At 35.5% G+C, this 20,848-nt stretch overlaps 1 protein-coding gene across 3 annotated transcripts in view; it reads left to right on the top strand.

Annotated features, from left to right (window-relative positions):
* The window catches only part of LOC125646151 (D-beta-hydroxybutyrate dehydrogenase, mitochondrial-like), a 14,833-nt gene extending 560 nt beyond the window's left edge, over positions 1–14,273 (top strand). The window contains exons 2-7 of one of the 3 annotated variants that reach the window (XM_048872322.2): positions 125–249; positions 8,244–8,444; positions 9,302–9,454; positions 11,169–11,362; positions 11,640–11,876; positions 12,818–13,051. In XM_048872322.2, coding sequence (XP_048728279.2) covers positions 126–249; positions 8,244–8,444; positions 9,302–9,454; positions 11,169–11,362; positions 11,640–11,876; positions 12,818–12,901 — 993 coding nt within the window. In that variant the 5' untranslated portion in view covers position 125 and the 3' untranslated portion in view covers positions 12,902–13,051. Of the gene's footprint in view, positions 250–8,243; positions 8,445–9,301; positions 9,455–11,168; positions 11,363–11,639; positions 11,877–12,817 lie in introns of all 3 variants that reach the window. The other 2 variants (XM_048872323.2, XM_048872324.2) reach the window with 2 other exon arrangements.
* Positions 14,274–20,848: the final 6,575 nt, after the last annotated feature.

The following is a 20,848-nucleotide window of genomic DNA, read 5'->3' as shown; positions in this document are numbered from 1 at the left end:
AAGAAATAAAAAGGTATGCTTAAACTCTATATGGGTGTCGAGATAAGACACAGTTTTTGTCAGAAATAGAAAGTGACACGCACAAACGCAATCCACCCCTTTTCCAACTTTCATTGAATTTCAGAATGTTCGTCCTTGCCGGTGTAGTCGCTTTGATAGCCTGTTTGTTCTTTCTCTACGGAAAAACCAAATCAATTCGTAGGATCAAAATTCATGGACAAGGAGTTCTCATCACCGGCTGCGACACAGGTGGGTACACGTTCAAACCACAAGGGCTAAGCCCGTTTTGGGCCCGAACCATGTGATACCATAAATATATTATGGTATAAAAATATTTATGGTATCACAGGATTCGGGCCCAAAACGGGCTTAGCCCCTGTGGTTCAAACCGACTGTTCAGTTCTATTTTGTTAAAGATAATTGCTAGGGCAAGACAACGTGGAGAAAAAAGTGTAGAACTTTGGAATTTTACAATAGTCTTCACAATCATTATATTTTTTATTCCTTGAACAAATAAAAACATGTGCATTGTAGCACATTATAACAATATTTCAAAAGCTGAACTTGAACAAATAAAAACATGTGCATTGTAGCACATTATAACAATATTTCAAAAGCTGAACTTGAACAAATAAAAACATGTGCATTGTAGCACATTATAACAATATTTCAAAAGCTGAAACCTACAAACTGTAACAGGGGGGGGGGGGGGTTGATGAATTTACGGAATTTGTAACAGCGATCTGACAGTGTGTTCACTGGAATGGAGAAGCGTTAGCGCGTTATGATAATTTGTTTGCACACACCTTACAGTTATGAGACTACATCTTTCAAAAAATAATAATTCATTGCTTATATTTACATTTTTAAAACCTTTTTATGTGTGCATTTTTATTATCACTAGCTATTATTTTTGGTTGACTTTAGCTGGGTCCTGGCACTATACGACTAAGCAACAAGCTATTACATAGAATGTGCAGCATAAGATATCATTTCGAAAATAAATTTCTTACCCCAATTCATAAAATGAAGTCCGTAATAGCTCCAAGTGACTGACAATTTTAAAACCGTCTGTAGAGTCGTATAGTGCCAGGGCCCAGCTAAAAGTCGACCAAAATATAATAGGCATTTTCCCGAATTCATTTCTGCATATCTTGGGAAGTATACGGAATTTTGGGGGGTGAACTTTGGTAGTAATGTAGATTGATTATGTATGAATATATTAGAATACAAAGTAGAATTTTATGTCAATTGGTTTATTGTTTTTACAGTGGCTAACTTGGGTACCCTATATTTAGAGTTCTATACCTTTACTCTTTATATAGTAAATTCGATCCCAAGCGATGCAATTGCCTGTGGATGAGACCGCAAAAGCCGAAGCCCCGTGTCACAGCAGGTGTCGCACGATAAAGATCCCTCCTTGCTTAAAGTACACCTATACTCGGCCTTTGTCACAATCAATTCTCGAGAATATAAAATCAATCAATCTGAAAGTTTGATAATAATCATGAATTATAAATCGCTGAATAAATGCCAGTTTTTGCAGAGTGAAAATCATCGGATACCCCATAAAACATCGGATTATTTTTGATGAATTAGTTTTGCAAAGATGAAATGACCATAAATCGTGATAAGCATATTATATTTGCGGCTGTATTTTAGAAATAAAAACTTTATGAACTGTCATTACTCTCAATACTTATTGCTGTATTCTCATTGATACATTGTATTTAGTCCAACACCAAAAACTCTCTACATCTGACTGTGGTTGCTTTCCGTCGATATATTTCATACTCTCTTTATAAAGTTCGCCATAAACTGTGTGGCGTAGTGTGCATTTACCACATTTCTTTATTATTTCATAAATTGTTTTAGCAATGGAGTTGCTTTCTGTCCTAATAATAGGCACAATACGTCATTTACGCCTTTTCAATACAGCGGCTGTCATACTCTCCTGTTCGGATTGATTGAGCAGATTTTGTTCTTGATCACGAAATGTAATGACTTTATGTCATCCCCAGTATTCTGAGTTGAAAAGACGTACATGGGTTTAGATTGGCGTTCATTCACTACTTCTAATTGTTCGTAGGACCATTCTGTAGCTATTCCTTCATTTCAGGAATCTCTCCGTGATGAGACGGCCCTTTCTTCATTTATTGGTGTTGGATTACATTTTGTCTTATGATTGTCTTTTGATCTTTCGTTTCCCTACTCATCATTGGTTACTGAAACAGGTAATTGTACTGGGGTCCAACACAAAATCGTTCATTGAAAGCATATCATATCTTCTAGGAAGCATGTATACATATGCTTTGAAATCCAATAATATTGTGGTCACTGACGAGACGACTACTTAATTAACAAGTGGAATTCGGATTTTTCAACAACAAAATTCCCGTAGCAAAAGCGAATTTTACGGCAGATTTGGATAAGTCGATCGCATTGCGGCAAATCAGCATTTTATGTCCCTGCCATGATTATTGCTCGCAGTATATAGTGTTACCCCTTCAGCGGCGGATCTAGACCTTACTGGGGGTGGGGGTTGAGGGCCGAAGGGGGAGGGCATGGGAGGGGGGTTATTTGATTGATTTAAAATGGTGCATCTTAAAGCATTTTCGACTGAAATTTTGGTTCCTCCCCTGGGAAATATTTTAAAAAGATTGGTTTAAAATAGGGCATTTTAATGCATTTTTGACTGAAATTCTTGTTCCTTCTTCCTTTCATGTATAGTCACCACATCCTTTATAGGTTTGGATGTGGTAAAAAAAAAAAAAGAAGAGCGTGGGGGGGGGGGGGGTTCGAACCCCCCACCCTTCTAAATCCGTCACTGCCCTTTCTGTTCGTCATTCCGTCATAGTTAGTTTTCTAGACTTTTTGGCTGTGCTTGTAGATATTGAACTATTTTAGTATATCTCTTTATATTGATTAATAACAGTTCAATTTCGAGCTTTATGTCGATCGACCTATTTTTAAGAACGTTATTATCTTTAGACTTTTTTTTTTTCTTCTAAATATTTACTCCCGTGGGGATCCAGGTTAAAATAGGTCGTCGTAAGAGGCGACTAAATGGGGCGATCCCCATCAATTTGTTACAAAGTATGTCAAATAAACAGTGTTGCAAAAAAAACAAAAAAAACAACAACAAAAAGAACCAAAAAATCCCCGCCATTTAAATTTGATTTATACAAAATGTCATTTTCATATCCAAAGAGTGTCTTAGTAATTAAGGTCCAACTTGCACTTGATCGTGTCTTTGGAAACAAATGCAGTTCAATTCTCTTCACACTTATTCAAAAAGGCAATGCATGTAATATCATTATTCTGGTTTTGTTTATTTGCACCCAATATTATTTTCACATTCTAGCTGGGACTGTCAAATATTTCAAACTTCTATGTCATACTGACACATTTAGTTTTTTAAGGTTGCTCCCAGGTTTGTTGGGTTTTTTTCATGTTGAGGTACACAAAAACCAGAATCCTCTAGCATCGTTCGTTTGATGGAATGTGTCCTTTGCTATTTTATGCATTGTCTGTAAATGACTGCTTCACAAATATTTCCAAAAGCACAATTGAAATAGTGTCGAAATTCAGTTTTGAAGTTGGTGAGATAAAAGAGTGTGCTGTAGTCTCTTTCTTTGCATTCACGGGTTAAAAATAAACCCCACGTGGTATGAATTTGAATAACAATAGCGTTAGCAGGGGTGTCTGAGATGTCCAAGCTAATTTGGTTATCTTGTCGTTTTCCCTTGTAGAAACTATACTGTTTGTCTGACGTGTTTTAAATGACGATCTGTCGTGTGGGTTGTTTTTTTTTTTCAACCGGCGAATGTTTACCCACTGTAGAAACCAGAAGTTGTTCAATGAAAGACCTATGTTCTTCCTGCGTGAGGAGATAATTAAGAAATGGTGAAAATAGGGTGATGTGTTTAGAAATCTTCCTAAGAACCATTGGACCAGAAAAAAAGATGATATAGTAACGCCAGTCTTTTATCTCTTGGCCTAAGCATGGCGATTAATTTCACACCTAAGGTTCTTCCCATTCTCTTCCCATGGGTTTCTTGCTCGCTAACACCTCTGTCACTTATGGCGAATCTAACATGCCTTTCGAGCTTGATTTAAAAATACATTTTAATGTAAGAGTAAATTGATCACATTTCAAAAATCCTTTTTAATCATGATTTTCATCATCAATTAGACACTATCGCAATCGTCACTCAGCAAAATAAGCTCTTCGATATGCGAGAGGTTTCGAGTGATCACCTCTTCATAATGAAATATCCACTGCACAACATGAAAAATCACCATTCGTTACAAAACCACCATCTTATAAAGAAATAACACCAGCATATATTGAAAAGGCTCCATCTTTTGAAGAAAAAAAAAAACCGGCATGAATGTAAAAAAAAAAAAAACCACACTATTTTTTTTTCATGATAAAACCAAAGCATGTGATAATGTGTCACCATTTATCTTATGATAAAAGAACCACAGCATATTATAAAAAAGCACCATCTTATCATGAAAGAACCACAGCATATTATAAAAAAGCATCACCTTATCGTGAAAGAACCACAGCATATTATAAAAAAGCACCATCTTATCATGAAAGAACCACAGCATATTATAAAAAAGCACCATCTTATCATGAAAGAACCACAGCATATTATAAAAAAGCACCATCTTATCATGAAAGAACCACAGCATATTATAAAAAAGCACCACCTTATCATGAAAGAACCACAGCATATTATAAAAAAGCACCATCTTATCATGAAAGAACCACAGCATATTATAAAAAAGCATCACCTTATCGTGAAAGAACCACAGCATATTATAAAAAAGCACCACCTTATCATGAAAGAACCACAGCATATAACAAAAAGGACCACCTTATCATGAAAGAACCACTTGTAATTTTAAAAAAAACACCACCACCTTATCATGAAAGAACCGTTCACGGCATATGATAAAAAGTACCACCTTATCATGAAAGAACCACAGCATATAACAAAAAGCACCACCTTATCATGAAAGGACCACATGTAATTTTAAAAAACCCACCACCTTATCATGAAAGAACCGTTCACGGCATATGATAAAAAGTACCACCTTATCATGAAAGAACCACAACATATAACAAAAAAGCACCACCTTATCACGAAACACTCCTACATAAGGCAGTTATGACGTTCCATATTTTTCGCGTTAGAATCTGTGGAGACCAGGCGTGAACTACGGTTAGATTGAGATAATTCATGTATATTGAATATCATATATTTTTTATGTTATACATATACGAAAAATATATGTTCACGCGTAAGATTGTCTAAAAAAACTTTTGTGACGTCATATTCCAAAATAGAAATCAATATTGGTGACAAAAAGCATTCTTAATCTTTGCTCCTATGCTATTTCAAAATGGAAATCACGGTTTATCATATTTTAATTGATTTGAAGCATTTAAAATTTTGGGGCTTGGAAAGACTATTAAGGTTCATGTAACTTGTCATTTAGGGAAATGAACCACATTTTGAGTCTGCATTACTATGCAAATATACTGATGTAGTATTGTATATACATCAAGGAAACATCGTTTGGTCAGGAAAAATATCTTGTTTCCATAACAGATGGAAGTAATGGCGCAAGTCTGGATAAGTGTGATTGACTTACATCGAGAACCTGAATGATGGATGATGATTGGCCGATATATATCATTATTTGGAATCGCCAAATGACGATCATACACAGTATTAGGATGAATGATATGCGTGAATCGCTAAATTCACACAGATTGGTTTTAAGATATATGTGCTAATTAGATAATTTAAACATTGGAAAAAATATATGTTTTTTCTTGAACAATTCAACAATTAACATTATTATGAGTTAATTAAAGAGGTATATTCAAAATATTCATTAAACAGGTAACATAGAGTGGTGGATCGTGTTCTTAATTCTTTAAGCTGATCGTTATATGTATTGGGATTCGTTAGGGAATAACATTTAATTCGTTTTCAAATAATAAACTCGTTGTAACTATTGACTATGCTGATGTGTTTGCTTCGTTTGACCACATCAGCTTTAATTAGAACCTCGTCTCTTGAATTCGTCTGTCAATAACATTGCAAACATTCTGTATTCCAATCCAAACGTCTTTTATTTGGTAACACCCCCATTCCCCTAGAGCCAACGTTTTTCTTGGTAACATTCTGTACATGTATATTTCTATTGGATTCATGTCTGGGGAATTTCAGGGCCACAAGAACAGTTCGATCGCCCATCAATCCATTGACGGAGTACGACACTTTGGGCAATATCACTGGATTTGGACAGTAAGCGATTGGGGGGAAGGTCGTGTGTGGCACTAGGTTTGTCTTTCGGTCCTTAATAAGGAAAGCAGGGTGTTCTTTGGTGCTGGCTAAGAAATCAAAATATGAATTCCATAGAAAGTATGTGGAACATGGTGGGAAATGGAGACGGAGATTAGCTTTATGGAGACGATCACGTCCGAGGAGAATGACACATGAACGGCGTTGACTTTCTAATGCCATACGTCTTCATGCGACCCATCATCAGTTGTATCCCCCGGTTTCATTCCATGAGAACTAGGGCATTTGTCCACTGTTACCCATAGCTTGTGTCCCTTTGGCAAATTAATTTTATGTCGGTTGTTGGGTTCAGTTGAGAGCCACCGCTCAACTAAAATGGTAAATTCCCGTCATCTACAATCGTTATTCCTTTATAGGAGTTGCCAAAACGTTGGATTTTTTACACACTTGTCATAAAGTAACTGATGGAAAATTGCACAATAATTAACTTTGGTATTATTATGAAAGGAGAAAATAGTCGAAATCTATGATACAGATAGGGCTCAGTGAGAAGCGCGGTATTAAATTTTTCTTCTTTTAATTACATGTACTTCAGTAGCAGTTATCTTGAACAATCACTTATATGGTTGGGGAAATTATAAAACTTGCTTTAAGTCCCATCGAGAGTTTTTCACTCATATCGACACGTCACCAGTTGTAGGTAAAGTATCACAAATTAAGACCTGTTCATGGTGCTCAGATCCCTAGAAGTGAGAGTTCTATATCGTACCAACGCCTGCCGCAACACGGAACCTCGGGTTTTAAGTTTCATTCAAACGAGCCGCGACTCTCAATCCTATATGCCTTGAGAATCTGGCTAAGGAGCAATCACTAACTTTAGGATTGACGGGGGCAAGGTGCGAAGTGAATAACCACTGAGCTTCCGCGGCCGGTCTAATCCTGCATGTTAACACTTTTATCTATTCAAAATCTTGTCTACCTGTTTTAATCTTGCAAATCTCGTACCCATATTCTTGTTGTGGATGTGAGATATATGGAAATCGGGGGGGGGGGGGGGGGGGTATGCTATAACAATATAGTAGGTGTTGTTTTAGGGGGCTTCCTTCCTGGTTGGATGTCTCGCGTGACTTACGGTTACCAAGAACCGAAGTATTCTCAAAAAACCTACCTACATATGTAATTAGACTAAGACTGACGTCCTTACGAGCTTTGTGATATTTTGGGAATGATACTCATGATTTACCTGTTATTGCTAGGAAGCAGCATTGAGACTTTCAGGTACGTATACTGTGAAGAAGTTATAACAAGAGAAGGGAATTACATACTCCGCTCCTCTCAACAGTTGCCGCTAAATACCAGAATGTTGGTCAGCGGTGGGTGAATGTTGGTCAGCTGTTGGTGAATGTTGGTCAGCTGTTGGTGAATGTTGGTCAGCTGTTGGTGAATGTTGGTCAGCGGTGGGTGAATGTTGGTCAGCGGTAGGTGAATGTTGGTCAGCTGTTGGTGAATGTTGGTCAGCGGTGGGTGAATGTTGGTCAGCGGTGGGTGAATGTTGGTCAGCGGTAGGTGAATGTTGGTCAGCGGTGGGTGAATGAATGCAAAATGGAACATAGGATCTTGCTCTAAATCAGCAAACAATACACATTTGACAAACCCGTTTCTAAAACTGTAACTGAATATTTATGTTTAGTATGATGTTTCAATAAGTTTGAATGCATTTCATGTAGAAAAACATCGAACAACCGCTCCCGTTCATGTAACCTATAATTGATCTGGGATGATCCTCATCCCATTAACAAATTAAGGTTGTTGCACAATGATGTTTTTGTGTGGTTTTATTGTGGGGGTTTTTTTTGACCTGTCATATTAGTTCAATTACGAATTCCAAATGTTACAAATTCCTAAATTTTACAGGATTTGGACACCAACTTGTTCAACGACTGGACGAAATGGGATTCACTGTTTTTGCCGGGTGTTTGTCTGATAAAAGTCAGGGAGCAGAGACCTTGAAGAGAATATGTACAAAACGTGTTCACATTTTACAACTTGACGTCACAAAATCTGAGGACATCCTACAGGCAAGGAAAACTGTCCAGAAAGGCTGTGCAGCCCCTGGTAAGAATGAGTTACACACTTCTTGGAGGAAATGCCTACAAGTACATTTATTTACCACTGTAATAATGTTGGTTGTCAGATCGCCTGATGCCGTGTGGTCTTATACATAAAGATGAATTAGTGTATGAGAATATCGAACGATACATGTTTTGAATATGACACTTCAATATAAATCCATTTTTCCAAGGATTTTGTTTCAAAATCTTTATATAGCATTTCCTGCTGCATTGAACAAAATGTCTCCTATCCTCTCTAAACATTACCATTTGGATAATCTTATTTCATACTATAGCAAAGATTTCAACTCCTAACATGAATTTCTTCTTAGTTATGCTTCTCTCTCAGTTATATATCATCTATATCCTCAATTATTTACCCACATTTTCCATTTTTCTTCTCTTAGTTACGGGAGCAATATTGAAAACGTCTCCCACCTTATGGTTACAGCGACCCGTCAATTTAGTAATAGCTTCCGGTAAATTTTTGTCTGCCATGACTTGTTCGACCGTATATCTAACAAACCTTAAAGCGATACCAAATAATCAACCGCCCAGTTTTCTAGAATGCAAGATCGTTATTTGGCGACCTTTAATCACTTATGTACAGTAGAGAGGATAAAGATTTTGGACAGATAAAATCACCCAAGAAGCCGAAATCGAGATATAGTCTACAGATGAACGAAAACAACTTGTATAAAACACGAATCTTGTTACGACTAGTGGGTTAAAAAAAACCATTTACTTGTATCAGATATATTGGTCTGGAGACGTTTATCCCAAGGAAATCCGATTTATGTGATAAAACACAATTTTGAATATTTACGAGATTTACAGACTGACTGCGATTCTGTGTTGCAGGGCTCTGGGCAGTCGTTAACAATGCTGGCATTGACAGCTTTGGGGATATAGAGTTTTGCACTCTGGATATGTATCGCCGAGTGGCTGAAGTCAATTTGTTTGGAATGATTCACGTCACCAAAGTCTTCTTACCATTAGTTAGAAAGTCTAAAGGTATAGACAGACAAATAAATATATCAATTTAAACTTGTTTAGTATACAGTGTAAGATATACAATTTTTACAAGCATTTATGACATAAAAACAACCTTTTCCATATATCGCACCATGAATTTTAAGTAACGGAAAACTTTCATGGAATCGGTAAACATTGTTGAAAAAAAAAATGATTAAAAGTATAACATTGTTCTGCCAGGAAAACCCATAAAAGCCCTAGGGCTTATTTCAAATAGGATCCCTCAATGATATTTACCTGCAGTCTTTCTTCACAAAACAAGACTAAGTAAAACTCTTTGGATGTATGCGAAAATATTTATTTTCTTTTTATGGGTATTTGTGGAAGTTAAATGACAAGAAAAAGTCAAATATGTATTTTGCTGCAAACCTTTGGTCTTAGTCGAAAGGGGGGCTTAGTTTCTTTGTCGCGGGTTTGGTCGAGTCCCACTGCGGAATATGGAGATAATATACACCAATACATGTAGTATTAATGGTCACTATTGTAAGGGTTAATATTATGCGTGGCACTTCGATGTCAGTTGTACTAGTATAAATTTGAATTTGTAGAACACTCCTAAAGCCACATCGTCGGAAACCCACGGTCGGTCGCACTTCTTTTACCTCCCGTAAGATACAACGCCGATATTTTCGCATAACTCATTAATTGGGAATCGACGTAAGTTTTCTTGGAAGTCTAGGCGTCAGTACATGTAGTAATGGCGATGCCCATGAAATTTTGTTGTTGTTGTGCCACAATCAAAGATCGGGGTTACAGGACTGTGTCGTCAAAAACTTCACTTGAACAGTACAGTTATGCCCTAGAGTACCTGAACTTTCACCCAATAGACGCATCATTTGCGTGTAGCCTTTGTATGAATAAATCAAATGCAAAGCCAATGAATCAATGGTCACGAAAGTGGACCTGATGAAGGAGGAAAGAGATGAGTAGTTAGGTATGTTTATGTTTTTCAAAACAAATTTACAAAGGAGTTGTAAAGCATCTCGGTGAAAGCTTTGTAACTTGTCCAACTTAAACGTAGTCAAAATCTTCGCTTCGAAAGCCATGCATTTCTGTGCTCCCTAACTTTGGAAATAGGGGGCTTTTCATTGGTTGAATATCGCAATAAGGATTGGTGATGCGACCAATCGCATAAAGAAGTCAATACTCACCTTCCAGTGAAAATATCATCGTTGAGTCCCACGGGAGGTAAAAGAAGTGCGACTGGCCATGGGTTTTGAACGATGCTAAAGCCGATATGCTGCCATGTTTTAATTGATATAGTCCTAAACATGGCACAAAATATACAAACTATGCTGTAAGGGCGGGTCAATAGTCTTAAACATGGGAGAATACAATCTACACACACGTACATGTACATTGTGTTCAAAGAGAGCACTATGTTCCTTTTTTAATCAAATAAGTATAGAATGATTTTCTTTCGTAAATCAAAACATTTCAACTAATACAGCTTCGTTGTGTGACAGAGAAAGTCGTAAACATCGAATATACAACGTACAGGTATAGTATTTGTAAAAACCACCAACAAAAATGGATAAAAAATAGGCAATAGATGTTGTAATGACGGCATTCACATTGTATCGTGTGTTGCCACCTCATGATTAGAGATTTGTGCCTGTGTACTGGTTACGCATTTGAACAATATCCATAACAACAATGCATTGAATTCATTTATAATTATTTTTTGTTGAAGGTAGAATCGTTAATGTGACAAGCGTAAAAGGCGTTCTCTCACGCCCCACCATATCGGTGTATGGAGCCACGAAATTCGGTGCCGAAAATTTCTCCGACTGTCTCCGTCTTGAAATGCGCAAATTTGGCGTCAAGGTGTCCATTATTGAGCCTGGAAACTTTGGGGGATTAACAGGAATAGTTAAAGACCAAAATGTAATGAAATAAAGTATAGAACCATTATTTTAGCTTATACATGTATATAATGTATTGTTTATATTACACTGCCGGGAGGATTAGCTTAAAACTCGCAAAATATTTCTTATTGATTTATTTCTGTGTTGTGTCTATTTTGTTTAATTCTTTGCGATCATACTTCCATTTTAATAATGATTTGATCATCCACAGGAAATGATATGATTAATTATATGATTATGTTATAAGATATAAAATGCAACGATCACCTGTCTTTATACCTGCTATTTTCTTCCAGCTTAAGCGTCTCATGAACGAGATGGAGATTATGTGGGAACATGCTGAAGACGATGTTAAGCAAGCTTATGGAAGAGCACATTTAGAGGGACAGTTTACAGGCTTACATAAAGCCTTAGAAACCTGTTCACCAACGATGAAGCCAGTTATCGATGCTTTAGAGGATGCCCTTGTAAACGAGAGACCCTCTGTCCGATATCTTGTTGACGGTGGGAGAGGACTTGTTGACTGGTACAATGTATGTTCACAATTAAAATCATTCATGTTTTTCTATTATTCTATAATTTTGTTTGCAGAATGATAAGTTTATTTGCATAATATCTGGGTAAAAACTATAACCTCCCTCTCTTCTATTATAAAGCATATAAAGGAAGCATGGTTTTAAGTTTAATATGTGCGCCATTAGGTCTTTACGTAAGATATGAGTTCATAAAATTAATTCCAATGAATTCGAATCTAAATAAAAAGATGTAGAGTTAGACTGGTATCTAGTCTGGAGTTATCTCAATCTTTGGAACAATATGTTGATATACATTCACTGTACATTGCTGAAATACTCTCTGTTAGTGTATGTTAGAACAATCACTACTGAAATACTCTCTGTTAGTGTATGTTAGTACAATCACTACTGAAATACTCTCTGTTAGTGTATGTTAGAACAATCACTACTGAAATACTCTCTGTTAGTGTATGTTAGTACAATCACTACTGAAATACTCTCTGTTAGTGTATGTTAGTACAATCACTACTGAAATACTCTCTGTTAGTGTATGTTAGTACAATCACTACTGAAATACTCTCTGTTAGTGTATGTTAGAACAATCACTACTGAAATACTCTCTGTTAGTGTATGTTAGTAAAATTACTACTGAAATACTCTCTGTTAGTGTATGTTAGTACAATCACTACTGAAAGACTCTCTGTTAGTGTATGTTAGTAAAATTACTACTGAAATACTCTCTGTTAGTGTATGTTAGTACAATCACTACTGAAATACTCTCTGTTAGTGTATGTTAGTACAATCACTACTGAAATACTCTCTGTTAGTGTATGTTAGTACAATCACTACTGAATAATGAGTTACGTATATATCAGCATGTTTCTTACACAATTATTCCTTACCGTATTTTATGCTTGTAGTGGGATTCTATAGTCGTGGCTATTGCCTTTCACTTTCAGTTATACGCTCGCATACATTATTATTTGCCGAGTAAATGGATGGATTTCGTTCTTGATACGTCTTGGAATAGAGGAATTCGATAAATTAGCACTGCCTGTCTGTGTTACACAGCCCGTAATGGATGAACGTCCGACGCACGACAAGGCCATACGAAATTAAAGATTTATGTATGGATTATATAAGACATTGTAGACATATTTTTTGTTTATGTTGAAATTTGAACTTCCTGTACAGTTTGTTTGTTTGGTTTTTTTTTCTATAACAGAGCAAGTGAAAAGATCCCGCACTGTCTTTTTTTCGCAATTAAGTGATTGGTTGTAATTCGGGGTTTTAGTGGGACTGAATCGATGGTTATATTAAAAAATGTGTATCCTGCATCGCAGCAAATATTCTGTGATCTTTTTGTCATTAATTTTATTTTTCTGTAATTAGATACAAAATCTCCCTTAAGCATGGTTTTCTTTAATTTATAACATTAAAAAGGAACTATGGAAATACCAGTGTTCGGTATGAAATCTTTATATAAACAGGAACTATGGAAATATCCGTGTTCGGTATGAAATCTTTATATAAACAGGAACTATGGAAATACCCGTGTTCGGTATGAAATCTTTATATAAACAGGAACTATGGAAATACCCGTGTTCGGTATGAAATCTTTATATAAACAGGAAGTTTTTGGTTATCAGTTACATGTATCCACGTTGGTGAATCAAGTGACTTTGGCATGCCTTTATATCCGGAGAAATGACGACGAAAGTCAACACAAGGGAACATTCAAACGAATAAGTAACACTTTTATCAATAACGAATTGTCACATCACTTATATCAACATTTGAAAGATTTTCTCATGAACAAATCTATACTAAAATGGTAATTCTACGTGCAAAAACAGAGAACATTGACACAGTTTTTGGCGGTCGGAAAGTTTTTGACTGAAAGCCAAAAACAAAAAACTGTGTCGATGTTCTCTGCTTCTATCGCACGTATAACTATCATTTTAGTACAGATTTGTTTCCCCAGAAAATCCTTCAAATATTGATACAAGTTATGTGACAATTCGTTATGGAAAAAAAGTGTTACTTACTCGTTTGAATTTTCCCGTGTGTTGGCTTTCATCGTCATTTTCCGGGTAATAGATCAAGCCATAGTCACGTGATTTGCCACTGTGTGTATCGTCAGAGACAACATTACAGAGATGTGTGTGAGGAATAATTGATCTATAAAAAATGATTATAATCATCTAGCTGCTTTTATTATTCATACCAACGTACCTTAATATCAACAACAAATATCTGAACATTGACTTTTGGGTAAGGCAATGTACTCGGTCTTTGACACTGTAAACACGTTTATGATAAGATAATGAAGCTGTTGTTGATGCAAAATGAGAGTGCGAACTTCTAAAGCATGTATGTATATTGTTTATGCTCATAAAACGATTTCAGAAGGCATACTAGTTTATATAATGAGATTGAATATTTGATAAAGCTCCATACAGAACGTTATAACCGAAGTATTTAGATGTGTCGTGTCGGATTGCATCACACTCAGCGAAAGTTTGCCAAGCTGTTTCCAATGGTTCAAGCAAACTACATGTACAATAGTATTGGACCCCTTCGCTTTCACTGAATGTGATTATCGTAGCAAAGTATTAGAATGCTTCAATCACAACGTCTGTAGTTTTTGATAGCATGGACATTCATTACTATCTTCATTCAGATGGTTCTCTTGCACAAAAAAGCATGACCTGTAAAACGTCTCATTATTTGTCTATGTACATAACGATAAGCAGTGTGCTCCGGTAGTCGTACTCTCTCTCTCTCTCTCTCTCTCTCTCTAGTCCTTGCTGCGCCCATGGGCACATAGGACAAGGACTAATTTCTTCCACTCCTCTCTGTCTTTTGCAGCCTTTTCAATTTCACCCCAGGTCATGCCAACCTCTCTCATTTCTGCTTCAACGGTCATCCTCCAGGTGGTCTTTGGACGGCCTTGCTTTCTTTTCCCTTCTGGAGTCCATCGAAGTGAGACCCTAGTGATGTCATTGATGGGTTTCCTTAAGACATGCCCAATCCATCTCCAGCGGTATTTCTTAAGTGTGGTGCGCATGTCTGAGGATTTTGTTCTTGCATGTAAATTCTCATTTGATTTTTTAGCCGTACATTGATCAGTAAAACAAATCCTAGGCCAGAATGTAGGATTAAGTAAGACAAAAGAAAATGTCAAAGAATTTCATTACAATCAGATCACAGGTGCTTGTGGACAGGACTTCCGGTACCCCCCTTCTTGTATTTTTAAATGTTCAATTCCTTGGGTATTTCGGACGTATTTTTGATAAAATATGTAACTTCAGAGTTTATATATATATTCATATATTATGATCGGTGATATGACATTTTTAAAAACGGTTTCTATGCGAGATTTGTGTATTCCATTGAAATATATAAACTCTGAAGTTACATATTTTATCAAAAATACGTCCGAAATACCCAAGGAATTGAACATTAAAAAATACAAGAAGGGGGGTACCGGAAGTCCTGTCCTCAAGCACCTGTGAATCAGATTACAACGAAAACTATAATTATTTTCAACTCTAACATACACCTTTTAAATGAAACCTATTTCAAATAGAGTATTGGTTTGCATCAATTTGTATGCACGGACTCTGCAGAAGGTGATTGACTCGATCAATGTTTTACGCATTGGTTGGATTTTCATGAAAGTTTATATACGTTTGCTTTATGTTTAACATAAAGATCATGTTATTTGATAATTATTTATCATATTGTTTTCAAAAAGTTGGTAGTTTTCATACAGGGAAAGCGGAAAATGCAAAGCAACAAATCGTGAGAGCAAGAAGATACCGAACAACGAAAAAATACTGGTAATCTACCGGTGTCTCCGAACAATGCCAGTAAAACGAAAACATACAGCACAACACCAAAGGTTTTTATTTTCAGAATTGAAAGGAGAACGGCACTAGTCTTTCCGTTGATTACTGTATGAACAACCGTATAAAGAATGATTATTTCCGATAATCTGATTCACGTGGTTAAACATGTTAAATGTATCTTTCTTTCTTCTGACTTCTTCAATCAGTTCTGTTGAGGATAGGCAATGCATCTGCTGCCTAATCCTATTCATATTTTTTTTAAATATCATTTTTATAAGTAGATTTTGTTGAAAAAAGTATTTGAGTATTATGCTTATTCAGGAGAATCTTAAGAAAATTATAAATTGAATGGATGTAATAGTATGCTAGGTCGTCAAACAATGGTTATCGACCGTATAACGGGTCCTCTACAATTATTTAAAAACATGCGACAACCACTGTAGCATCTATGAACGCTGTTTTGCATAACTATCATGCAATAACTTTAAACACGAGAGCCTTTGGCAGGATCATTTCACCATTTCCCTTCGCTGAGGTCACTTTATAAAATTATTTAAGCATAAAATTCTGGTGTACGACAGTAAAAAGGTCGTATTGTTCGTTGTTTGTATATGATGCCAATCATTACCAATGTAGATAGAAAATCGTTTTTATATCTCATTTTGTATAATTTTCGGATGCGTTATGAGAATTCTGAGTAGGTACCCTTTGACATTCTTGTCAGTTATGTTCACGTTCATTCTAAATCCCACGAATAATTTCTTTTAAATTGTTGTCACATGCCATATCAAGACATATTTATATCTTTAATAGAAGAAATACCATGTTTCTGATTTTGTGAAGTTGTAAAATATGGCGATAAATGTATTTAAAATGACAACATCTAATAATCAGAAAATTCTGCTGAAAATAGTTCTAACATTACCAATCAAGCTTTAAACAATTTTAATTAAATCACAAATAGTGTCATATATTGGCCCGATACAGTCTCACTAAGTAGTAAAGTTTAACCTCAGAAATGAAAGAAAAACATGGTCACCTAAAAGACACTCATAGACCACGTCACAACGTAGCAACTGCCTTATTTTCATGTTATTCCTTAGAAATAGCTGCATTCTACCTGTGGTTAGAGCATTGACATCAGTGAAAATATATAATCATACATATTCCGGACGTGCATGGTATCAGAAAAATCAGACATCGAGATCCAAAATATAGAATATTCTGTGTACAAATAAATTCAAAGGTCAACAGGGAATGCTTACTCCTCCAAGGCACCTGATCCCACCTCTGGTGTACCCGGGCTCCGTGTTTTCCCTACACATAATTTTGTATTTTTGATAGGACTTATGAGATTTATCCCTGTTCGTCACCTGTACCTTTTAGCAAAAAAAAAATCGGTTTAGAAAGGTATTTTGTCATAGTCGGAAACCCACGGTTGATTACGCTTCGTTCCCCTCTCTCTATCACCCATGGGTCCATTCATTCATACTCGCTCGTTCTCATGAATAATTAATGAAGCAATTTGATTGGCCGCTCATCGTATACCTTGAGAGCGAACTTGTCCAATCAACAAGACGCTTTCAGCCCAATTTTGGTATACAATTGTTGTGATAGCAAAGTTATGTTAATGCTACCTTTAAAACAAGAAGAGTTCCGTTACTTCGTTACTATAACAATTACTTTGATTGGACAATATTTTAAGATATTTTAATTCACAAGAACAAGCGATTAGGAATGAATGGACCCACGGGTGATGGAGAGAGGAACGAAGCGTAATCAACCGTGGCTTTCCGACGATGGTATTTTGTTTGCATATTAATTCTTAACAGACATTATGTAGGCACCTGAAACTTCAAAACATATCAGAATAATGCGGTTAAGCACTACAAGACACATGGCCGGGTCTAAGATTTATAATGACAGAATTTTAAGCTTCTCGTTAATCAAATATAATTAATTTTAGAAAGCTCCGACGATCGAAAAAGTAATGCTACAATTCGGCTTTGTTTTTCATGTTTTCTTGTCATGACAAAACATCGAAATTACGGACGTAATCAACAGAAAGTAATTATGAGCTTTATTCTGTCATCATTATTCCATATTTTAATCTTTGATACATCGCTTACATTTTGTTGCATGTCAACTAAAGAAGCACCTATCCCTAAATTACCGTTTATTTAGTCCGGAAAAGATAAAATTATGTCTCCAAAATAGCCTCCAAGATTGATCACCTTCAATTTACTAATTGACATAATTCTAGACTGACCAATCTAACATTTTGAATTTATCCTTCAGTGATTTCTTTTGATAAACTAGTTTTTAAATACTCAATTCCCTATCTATACAATGGGATACACATACACTTATCTTCTGATATATATTTCAATCTTTCGGTATATTTAGTTTCATTTGCTGCATAGATTTGAAAGTTTTGGATATAAACGATCGCTTTCTTGTTTCTATTTGGTTGGTTGGGGGAGGGGGGGGGGGTCAGAATGCAATAGTTCCAAAATAGTTCTCGGATACTTTAAACTTCTTTGCAGACGCGCCAAAGTTCGTTAGCTTGCTTATAGTTGCTTTAATGCACCCAACGAAATGAGTAATGCTGTGTGTAAGTTTCAAAGTGTCTTAGGAAATCGAACTATGTAGGTTTCTCTTCGCCTTAAGAGATGAGTGCTTCTGCTAGAACGTCTTGTAACAAAGTCTCCGTTTGCGCTCAGATTTTTTTCCCCTGAACAGCAAACTCACCTACAAGATTATATCAAGCGATATAATAAGCATGGCCGTGGAGTTAAAGGACACAACTCATGTTTCTAAACATTTTCATTTTTTCAGCAATGCATTATTATTTTTGTGATAAATTCATACGTACCTGCACATCATCATGACATTGATTTCTAATACTCTATAATGCATCTCCGCAAGACTGGAAAATAAGTATACTTTAAGGGGGAAAACCTAATCACTGATTGGTAATTATCAACATGTTTTGTACTGTTGGTTTTTGTTTTTTAAATTTCTAATATAATTTACTACTTCCTACGTCCTAAGTTGCTAAAACTAACTCTGGTACACATTATTTTGAATTTTGTAAAAAAAAAAAAAAAAAAAAAAAAAAAAAATCAATATAATAAAAGAAAAGAAAAACAAACAATTTTGATCATTGTTTAAAAATGAAAATAAAATTCAAAATGTTTTAAAATTACTTTATGATTTATAAAACTCTGAGACATTTTTCATACATTAAATCGATTTCTGTTTGTTACGGTGGGATGTGTCTTTATGTTTATTGTTTTAATCATTAATTTTGTGGAATGTTTTCCTCACTATGGATTGAGAGACAAGACTTCTTTATCAATTGTTTGAAAATTCGATCTTCGCTTAATAGTTGATAAATAACCGAAGGGTTGATAAATGGTACAATTTTATTTATTTGATTTGCGATAAAGAAATAGCCATGACATTCAGATGCACGTTTACTTAGCATATGCGCAACGTAGTGAGTAGGAGATATCTCGTGCCATGGTCATACCCCCTGATTGTTACTAATACTCCACATGACTCCATATATCTAACCTAGTGCATAAAGTTTTGACATCCGGCAAATAAAAAAAATGGAAAAGGCAAAAACTCCTTTTTGTTGACTTGATATTAGGTTAACTGTTGGGTTCTGTGATTCTGGAGAACATTTTTAAAAACTCACATTTTGTAGATAATTATTATATTAGAAATATGAGGAAGTAACAAGTCTATGAATTTTTTTTTATCATACTCAATTTCTAGGTTTCTTACGTTTGAAAAAAAATTGAGTTCGTGTTACATGTACAGGTATCATGTTGATGCATTTTCGGATTGTCCATCATATCATTAAAACCTACATAGCAAGACTTATATCAGGTTCTCAAGGCACAACAGACAAAATGTGTTGTAAAGTACTTTTTCTTACACCAACCCAATATGTTTTGTGTTACTGTTTCCTGTAATTTCATCAACCCAGCCTCCACTGAAACACCTTTAACAGATATTGGAAAATTGTTAAGGTTTCGTGTTTCAGTAGATCTTCTGGATTTAAAACAAAATATTTAAAAACACAAATTGGACATAATTTAAGTATTTGACGTTGTATTTGATGTCATTCAAAAACCATAAAACTTGAATTTTCATCATAAGCGCACCTTTTTAACGAAACCACTCACTCTTTCCTGGCCGTGTAATTAGGATAATGAGGAAATACATCTAAGACACAGGTATGCACGACTTGTTCAAATGTCTGGGGGGAAAATATGACGGCATAGACTACATAAGTAAAAATGCAATACGATTAGAGAACATTTAAAATATGGGAAAGCTTAGATACATTGTGGGTGAAAATATAAAGAATTAAGCATAAATGATTAAATACTACCAGACTGCGAGACGCTAGAATTAGATTACAAATTGTCAGTTGGCGTTTCCTTCATGACAATCAATGATTATCTTATATAGGGTGTCACTAGCATCCTCCATCCACGGACGTCTAAGGAACAATTATTTTCCCTATGGGAAGAAGGAACGAAATGAAAGGGTGGGACAAAATAATATTCTAGATGAAACATTGCTTTGAAAATCTGAATATTTATACATTTGAAATGAGACAAAGAACTAAGATCATTATGAGTACATTTTAAAATGAAAATAAAACCGAAAACCAGAAATGAAAAAAGAATTGTATTTTTCATCGTCAATGCCGCTAGCAGCTCTTAATTACCACGTAGATCTATATACATATACTTGTATATGAATAAATCTTAAAATCACAGTCTTTAACTTTAAAATTACATTCATTTAGGGAATTTAAAATCAGTGAAGAAGACACAATGATGTCTCCTAAAACACCCTGAACATTTGCTGGAATTCTGTAAAAGCGTCAGATACAGCTAGTTCCCAAATATGATTTTACGTTTTATATCAACCTCATCTAGTCGCCTGAAAATACAAGAGGCCAACGGGCCACATCGCTCACCTGAATCACTATGCCCATGCTATCGTGATTTCTACAAGATTTTTCCAGGTAAAATTCACAAGGTCAACATCATAGTATGAAATGAAAAGTCTTTCCATCCGAAAGATACACGGAAATAAAGAATATGAAAG

The sequence above is a fragment of the Ostrea edulis genome, chromosome 6 (assembly GCF_947568905.1).
Source record: "Ostrea edulis chromosome 6, xbOstEdul1.1, whole genome shotgun sequence".
Taxonomy (NCBI): Eukaryota; Metazoa; Mollusca; class Bivalvia; order Ostreida; family Ostreidae; genus Ostrea; species Ostrea edulis.
Note: the sequence above shows the minus strand (reverse complement) of the source record. Positions and strands in the feature narration are given on the sequence as shown.